General features: G+C 43.9%; 1 protein-coding gene across 1 annotated transcript; it reads left to right on the top strand.

Moving 5' to 3' along the window:
* The first annotated feature begins 480 nt into the window (after positions 1-480).
* Positions 481-2,208, top strand: LOC131140365 (uncharacterized). The gene has a single exon (XM_058090716.2). The coding sequence runs from the start codon at positions 839-841 to the stop codon at positions 1,442-1,444; it is 606 nt and encodes a 201-aa protein (XP_057946699.2). The 5' UTR covers positions 481-838; the 3' UTR covers positions 1,445-2,208.
* Positions 2,209-8,485: the final 6,277 nt, after the last annotated feature.

Here is an 8,485-nt window from a genome sequence, read left to right as displayed (position 1 = left end):
AAAAGTAAGATATTTGAGAACAGTGGAATGTTTTATCAGAGCTTTTCTTGTAGAAAATTGGAACCAAAGCGAAGTTTTTTAAATTTTTTAGTTTTTAATATTTTTTTTTTTTGGGGGGAAAACCCGATGCGGCCCAGTCTCACCCAGACCCTAGCTCCAGTGGCCCCCAAGTAAATTGAGTTTGAGACCCCTGATCTAAACAATACTGGCTGTGTGTTGTAATTTTTTTAGTTGAAATACTGCTGTACAAGCGGTATAGTTTAATTTCAAGTATACACTGTAATAAAAATGGAGGTGTACTTACTGTAATTGAGTTTAATTAATGCATCATTAAAAATAATAAATCTAGGCCCAAATATTGCTCTCAGCACTTTTATACGTTGTAAGTCATTTCCTCCCTGGCCGTTGCTCATGCAGCTGCTTCTTTAAGAGTCCCCCCCCCCCCGACCCCCCACCCTCTGTCTGTATTTTTAGCTGAGCCAGCCACTTCATTTGCTGGGTAGGACAGTGTTCCGTAAGGTCTCCTCATCCTTTTTTTAATAAATGACATCCAATCTTGCGGACCGCTAGTGGGCCTATACAAGCAGCACCTGCGTGGACATGTCGTGGGCAGGTTAGCACACTGTCGGATGTTGCGTCCAGCCTGTGGATGCTCGCTGGTCATGATGAGACGCACTGCTGCATGCACTGGGCGCATTTCATTTTGACATCAAGTCAATCCTGCTGAATAAGGTGTCTTTCGTGGACGCAGGCTTCCTGTCTTCTCTTGGATTGTGGATTAGAAGAAGCCTTCAAAACGGAGGGGGTGGTGGAGCATCGAGGAAAAAACAGGGGCAATATGAGAGAACGGGACTTCATGCCCAATATGGAGCGGGGCAAACCTGCTACTTATACGGGGGACAAAAAGGCTAAGATGGCTGCGAAGACTAACAAGAAGTGGGTGAGACTAGCCACTGTCTTTGCTTATGTACTGTCCGTGTCCTTAGCGGCCATTATCCTGGCAATTTACTACAGCCTCATCTGGAAGCCCACCAGCGCATCGTCTGCATTGTCGGGCAAGCCGGGGACGCCGGAGGGGGTCACGGCTCCCCAGGCGAACATCACCGCTAACAATTTGACCGAGTGGAACTCCACGCAGCTGTCCGTCAACCACACGGCGAGGCAGAGCTCGACCCCGCACAGCAGGGCTTTCCAGTGGGATCACACCGAGGAGAGCGACGCTGTTGCGGATGGACTTTACGCATCGCCCCGCGGTGCCACGCAGAGATCGCGCACTGTGGAAAGAGAGACGCGAGAGGGGCACCACGCGGAGGAAGAAGAAGAAGACGAGGAGGCTCAGCAGGAAGCCCCCAGGCCAGGAGAAGGACAGGAACATGATCCGGACCGGGTGGCTTCCGATGCACCCACTGTGCCACCCAGACCCATCGGGACGAGAGCTGCTTGACCGGGCCTCTCTAGAGTCCTGGAAAAGTCATCCAACAAGTAGGCCTTGTATTTTGCAGACAGCCGCTGGTCGGACAGAAACACATCACTCATTCGTCAACGTTGACCTCCACTTTGGATCTGCTACTATGACCGATAAACATGGTGGCCACCAAACTATGCTGTTTTTCTTTCCTTTTTTTCTGTTTTAGGCCGTTTGTATGCCTTAAACCCCTGTTGGACTGTTTCAAGGACCCTCTCTATGGATAGACGCCACAGGTAAAAATAGGACGGGAGTCACTTTGGGTTTGGACATGCTTCCCTTCCCTTCACTTCCATTCATGAGCTCGCCACTGGCTTGTTGCATTCCGACATATAGGCTATATTTACTTTTCATGGATCAAGCCTGGATTTCAAGTAGAGGAACTTGCTTTGTTGAGTTATGCTCAGGTATGTGCATATAACTAATGTCAAAGTATTGTGCTATTGGTTATGTACATAATATAGAAGCGGGCAGACACCTTTTTTTGGCCGTGATGAACTTAAAAATGTAATTAGAGGATTTTTATTAATGATACCTTATGTATAATAGGTATAAGTATATCCCAAATATACAAATAAACAACCAAAATGATGAAAATTCTATGGTTTGATGGAAATAATTTCATGTATTGATTCAATTAGATGCATTTTGATAAGGGATGCTCCGATTATTATTGGCACATTTCCGTGAAAAATCAGTGCCGCTCACAAAAGACAATTACCTGTGGCTAGTACTGTCGCGTCCTACAGTGTATGTAGTGTCTTTCCACAATTAACTTCTCGGGTAGCGTTCTCCTCCCACTGTTCTTCTCAGCACCCAGGTGTGCTTTTTTGGCGGTGATGAACTTAAAAATGTAATTAGAGGATTTTTATTAATGATAACTTTTATATAATAGGTATAAGTATATCCCAAATATACAAATAAACAACCCAAATGATTAAATTCTATGGTTTGATGGAAATAATTTCATGTATTGATTCAATTAGATGCATTTTGACAAGGGATGCTCCGATTATTATTGGCACATTTCCGTGAAAAATCAGTGCCACTCACAAAAGACAATTACCTGTGGCTAGTACTGTCGCGTCCTACAGTGTATGTAGTGTCTTTCCACAATTAACTTCTCGGGTAGCGTTCTCCTCCCACTGTTCTTCTCAGCACCCAGGTGTGCTTTTTTGGCGGTGATGAACTTAAAAATGTAATTAGAGGATTTTTATTAATGATAACTTTTATATAATAGGTATAAGTATATCCCAAATATACAAATAAACAACCCAAATGATTAAATTCTATGGTTTGATGGAAATAATTTCATGTATTGATTCAATTAGATGCATTTTGACCAGGGATGCTCCGATTATTATTGGCACATTTCCGTGAAAAATCAGTGCCACTCACAAAAGACGATTACCTGTGGCTAGTACTGTCGCGTCCTACAGTGTATGTAGTGTCTTTCCACAATTAACTTCTCGGGTAGCGTTCTCCTCCCACTGTTCTTCTCAGCACCCAGGTGTGCTTTTTTGGCAGTGATGAACTTAAAAATGTAATTAGAGGATTTTTATTAATGATAACTTTTATATAATAGGTATAAGTATATCCCAAATATACAAATAAACAACCCAAATGATTAAATTCTATGGTTTGATGGAAATAATTTCATGTATTGATTCAATTAGATGCATTTTGACAAGGGATGCTCCGATTATTATTGGCACATCTCCGTGAAAAATCAGTGCCACTCACAAAAGACGATTACCTGTGGCTAGTACTGTCGCGTCCTACAGTGTATGTAGTGTCTTTCCACAATTAACTTCTCGGGTAGCGTTCTCCTCCCACTGTTCTTCTCAGCACCCAGGTGTGCTTTTTTGGCGGTGATGAACTTAAAAATGTAATTAGAGGATTTTTATTTAAAGATGATTACCTGTGGCTAGTACTGTCGCGGCCTGCAGTGTATGTAGTGTCAAACTAATGGCGAACAAACATGTGATGGAGTACGGCAAGTTTTTGAGGCTCATGACTCACAGCCTGTGATCCATGTGATCGGTATTGGATGATTTCAGTCCTGGATGATCGATACCGGAATCAGCAGCATCAAACCGCATTTAGAGCATCCCTGATTTTGCCACAAAATACTAAGTAGTTGGTCCGACACAGATTGTCTTTAGGTTTTGACTTACCATGGAACCAATGCAGTGTGTGGTTCAGCCAAACTCGCGTACTGGCCCTTTAACAATGTTTTTCAGAATGAAAGTTGAGGGCATTATCAAGTCGGCTTGTAAGGTTCTGGGAGTGAGGTTTTCCCAACTCATACTGGCACAGCCACACTGACATTGACACCCATTTGGTATCAACTCTAAATAGTGCCTTGTAGTACCTAATAACGAGTAAACCTATGCAAGCCAAGTAGATTAATTGCAGTATAAAACCAGGAAGTAGCACTTTGGGAGTGTAATTATGTTTACTGATTATAGCATTCCTGAAAGAACAAATCTAAAGGTGCTTTGTGTATTTAAGCCAGAGAGGGGTTCAAATCCGATGGCTGTTAAGAGGATTCTCATGAGAATCAACAGTCAAAGGCTTCCATCTCTTTTCACAGATGTGTTGCTGCATCTCTCCCTGGAACCACTTCACACAGTCGCATGTGTCCAACTATGAAGTGGAAATAAGAGCAGCCACCCCGTGCTATTTGTCAGTAGCATGTGAGGGAGGTGTATCGATCTGAGCCGCTCGCTGTACAAAGCAGAGAAGCACACATTACACAATGCTCGCTTGGTGCTATTTTTGATCCATCTCTCTGAAAAAGAAGCGTTAAAATGAGACATTTGCTTTCCGTGTGCCGGTGTTGACAAGCATAGAGAAGCACTATCCAGCTAAAAATATCAACTTCAATTGCACAGAGCAGCCGTCGCCTGGGTGTTACACCGTGTCGTTGAAGCCGATGTATGTGTTTGCTCTGCCAAACAGGAAGTTCATTCAACACAACAGGGGGAAAAAAATGCAACACTGCGTGCACAGTTTTTATTAACATGCACCCTCCGACAGATAGATGTGTTTGCAGTGCCACTCGCAGCTCTGTGTCATACGTGACAGAATGGCTGACCTATTAATGGAAGAGTTCATCATATCAGGGCTCGGGGATATGGAAAACATTTCAAAATGACTGAGCTGAGCTGCTACTGTTTAGAAGGGTGGAGTCTAATTTACTGTATAGTGATAGTGTAGCATTGTGTGACATTCTATCAGTGGGATTTGCCATTGAACAAAGAAAACAATGCAGTAAACAAAGGACACAGATGGAGGACATCCAGGATTTTGTGTTATTTCTTTTCGGCATGTGGCCTTGCATTACAAGAAGCTTTCTTTGACAAATGTTATGCTTTTAATCAGAAAGATTGTTTTACAGAAGTGACAATCTGTGTCACCACAACAGAAAAAATGCGATCCAATTTAAATACGCCATTTCGATTTGAAATAAAACAATGAATATTGAGTCACAAAAATCATTTACCGTTAAGCAATCACAGCCATGGACAGTCTGGACACGCTGAACTGAATAGTTTGGCACAATCAGGGCTGGCAGGGCCATTACACGAGGGTTGTAATGCTATTGTGGGCTCTAAAATATGTAATACAGATTCAGAGAAGAAAAGCATGAGCAGGAAGGCGTTTCTGAAATAATAATGATACAAATGCTGAATTAAGTCCAAGATTAAATGGTGCAACAAATCGATCTTTTCTGGCAACAACATTTATGGAATGAAGTCCCAATTCTTGTATTTAAATATGGTACAATACAAGGCCGGCTGCACGGTGATTGTGTGGTTAGCGCGCAGACCTCACAGCTAGAAGACCCAGGTTCAATTCCACCCTCGGCCATCGGGTTTTCTCCAGGGACTCCGGTTTCCTCCCACATTCCAAAAACATGCTAGGTTAATTGGCGACTCCAAATTGTCCATAGGTATGAATGTGAGTGTGAATGGTTGTTTGTCTATATGTGCTGTGCAATCCTGTGATTGGCTGGCAACCAGTCCAGGGTGTACGCCGCCTCTCACCCGAAGACAGCTGGGATAGGCTCCAGCAGCCCCAGAGACCCACTTTTTGGAGAGGCTCATTCATTGCCCATAGATACATACTCTGGTACAGTAGGTGGCGGTATATACCTTTTTTAAAGACAGCTGGGATAGGCTCCAGCACCCCAGGATAAGCGGAAGAAAATGAATGAGGCCACTCCCCAAAGTGAGTATCAAATGTGGCTTATTATTTGTAAAAAAAATAAGATTGTAGTATTCTGGACATTAGGCATCAGTAATGAGAGATCAGTCAGCCATGGCATGTCTCACATGACAGAATGAAATAGAGTTCTCCTCCCATTCCGTGTGGAAGTGGTACGTTTCGGCTTATTACTTTGTCTGTCTTCCCCACTTTGTTTAGAATAAGTACTACGGAGAGACTAGCAGTTGTCTTCTACATCCCTACAGTGGTCCCGTACCTTACGCAATGTGGTGTAAACAAGTAATAATGAAGTACACACTGTGGAACATATTACACTAGTATAGTACAGTATATACAACAAAAAGAAGCAAGACATTTGCAAAACTTCAGAGTTGGAGTTACGTAAAGCTCTTGTTGGGTCAGTTAAGGTTCTAGAAATGTGGCGACACAGCAGCCCGGCGGGGGCCCGGTATTACTGGCGGGCGCCCCTGACGCACACGCTCCATGGGGACCGCCAGTCTGTCTTTGTGAGGTTCTGTTGGGGTGAGCACAGAACTTGGATCCACTTCAGCGACATCCATGGACTGTAATGAAACACCTTAAGATTTTTGTGCACATTTTTATTCAATGACTTTGTATGAGGGCGGCACGGTGATCGAGTGGTTAGCGCGTAGACCTCACAGCTAGGAGAGCAAGGGTTCGATTCCATCCTCGGCCATCTCTGTGTGGAGTTTGCATGTTCTCCCCGTGCATGCGTGGGTTTTCTCCGGGTACATTCCAAAAACATGCTAGGTTAATTGCTGATGAATGTGAGTGTGAATGGTTGTTTGTCTATATGTGCCCTGTGATTGGCTGGCGACCAGTCCGGGGTGTACGCCGCCTCTCACCCGAAGACAGCTGGGATAGGCTCCAGCAGCCCCAGAGACCCACTTTTTGGAGAGGCTCATTCATTGCCCATAGATACATACTCTGGTACAGTAGGTGGCGGTATATACCTTTTTTAAAGACAGCTGGGATAGGCTCCAGCACCCCCTGCGACCCTTGTGAGGAAAAGCGGTAGAAAATGAATGAATGAATGACTTTGTATGAACTATTTGCCTCAGCAGGTTTCCAAAAACATGCTAGGTTAATTGGCGACTCCAAATTGTCCATAGGTATGAATGTGAGTGTGAATGGTTGTTTGTCTATATGTGCTGTGCAATCCTGTGATTGGCTGGCAACCAGTCCAGGGTGTACGCCGCCTCTCACCCGAAGACAGCTGGGATAGGCTCCAGCAGCCCCAGAGACCCACTTTTTGGAGAGGCTCATTCATTGCCCATAGATACATACTCTGGTACAGTAGGTGGCGGTATATACCTTTTTTAAAGACAGCTGGGATAGGCTCCAGCACCCCCTGCGACCCTTGTGAGGAAAAGCGGTAGAAAATGAATGAATGAATGACTTTGTATGAACTATTTGCCTCAGCAGGTTTCACTGTGCTGTGTGCTGAGTGCAACTAACATAATCCTACACTGCACTTCAGTCCTCAAACAGCCTACGGGACTTATTTCCATTATATTAACACCCCCACTGCAGTGAATTGCGTCATACCCTGGAAGCGATTGGCTACCTTTGCACCAAAGTGCACCCGGAGTAGTGTGCAATGCAAATGTGTGTTTTAAGAGAACAGTTCATCTTGAAACAAAGTCGAGAAAACAACGTCTGCATGCTTTGAAGCAAGTGACAGGCCAAAATGTAGTGTCTCCAGAGACAGAAGGCTGCTATGGTGACCGCCTCCAGAGGAGATAATTAAAATAGTCGCACCTATGGGAGGTCCCACCTGGAGGGCTAAGAGGGAGCGCTTTCCAATTCAGCAGCTCTGCAGAGACCTCATCCGAAATTAATCAAACCCAACATGAAAGTGGACTCAGTGGGCTGAGGTGGAAAAGCGTGAAGCGACCATGCTGTAATGTGCTCCACATTTATGCTACACCTGCGCCTCACATAGGAACGGGCAAAAGGTTGTATGCACACATATGCATGGAATTTCTTCATTCACAGCTGGAATTGCAAAGCAGACATGAAGACCTCATTTTGCATACAATATGGCGCATGTCTTGTGTTATTTTCACGTTTTTTTCATTTTCATTTCATCTCAACTGTGTTCTTCATGTATTTTTTATCACAAAAGGTCCATGTTCTCAGCTTGCTAATACAATTTTTCCCCCTCAAGTCTCTGTTTTTCTTCTCATCACCGCTGCAAAATAACCCAAAATGAAAGTTACAAGAAGGTGAGAAACATTACTGAAGTAAGAAATATCACACAGCAAAATGCGAAGATGGTTTCCGTGTTGATATCACCTCCACATCCTGTCAGCTTGTCTACGGGTCTTCAATAAAGTGACCTTAAATGCTGTGTATTTATATGTACCTTGAAGTGTTCTGCATGGGAAACTATACTTTCATTCATTCATTTTCTACCACTCATCCTCACGAGGGTTGCAGGGGATGCTGGAGGCGGGGTACACCCTGGATTGGTCGCCGGCCAATCACAGGGCACATATAGACAGACAGCTGCTAGCCTCTCCGTAGTACTTATTCTAAACAAAGCGGGGAAGACAGACAAACTAAGAAGCCGAAACGTACCACTTCCACACAAAATGGGAGAACTCTATTTCATTCTGTCATGTGAGACATGCCATGGCTGACTGATCTCTCATTACTGATGCCTAATGTCCAGAATACTACTACTACTATCTTATTTTTTTTACGAATAATAAGCCACATTTGATACTCACTTTGGGGAGTGGCCTCATTCATTTTCTTCAG

Source organism: Doryrhamphus excisus, linkage group LG14 (genome assembly GCF_037039965.1).
Source record: "Doryrhamphus excisus strain RoL-2023G ecotype Guam linkage group LG14, RoL_Dexc_Guam_v1.1, whole genome shotgun sequence".
NCBI classification, from domain to species: Eukaryota; Metazoa; Chordata; class Actinopteri; order Syngnathiformes; family Syngnathidae; genus Doryrhamphus; species Doryrhamphus excisus.
This window is presented reverse-complemented; position numbering and strand designations above follow the sequence as displayed.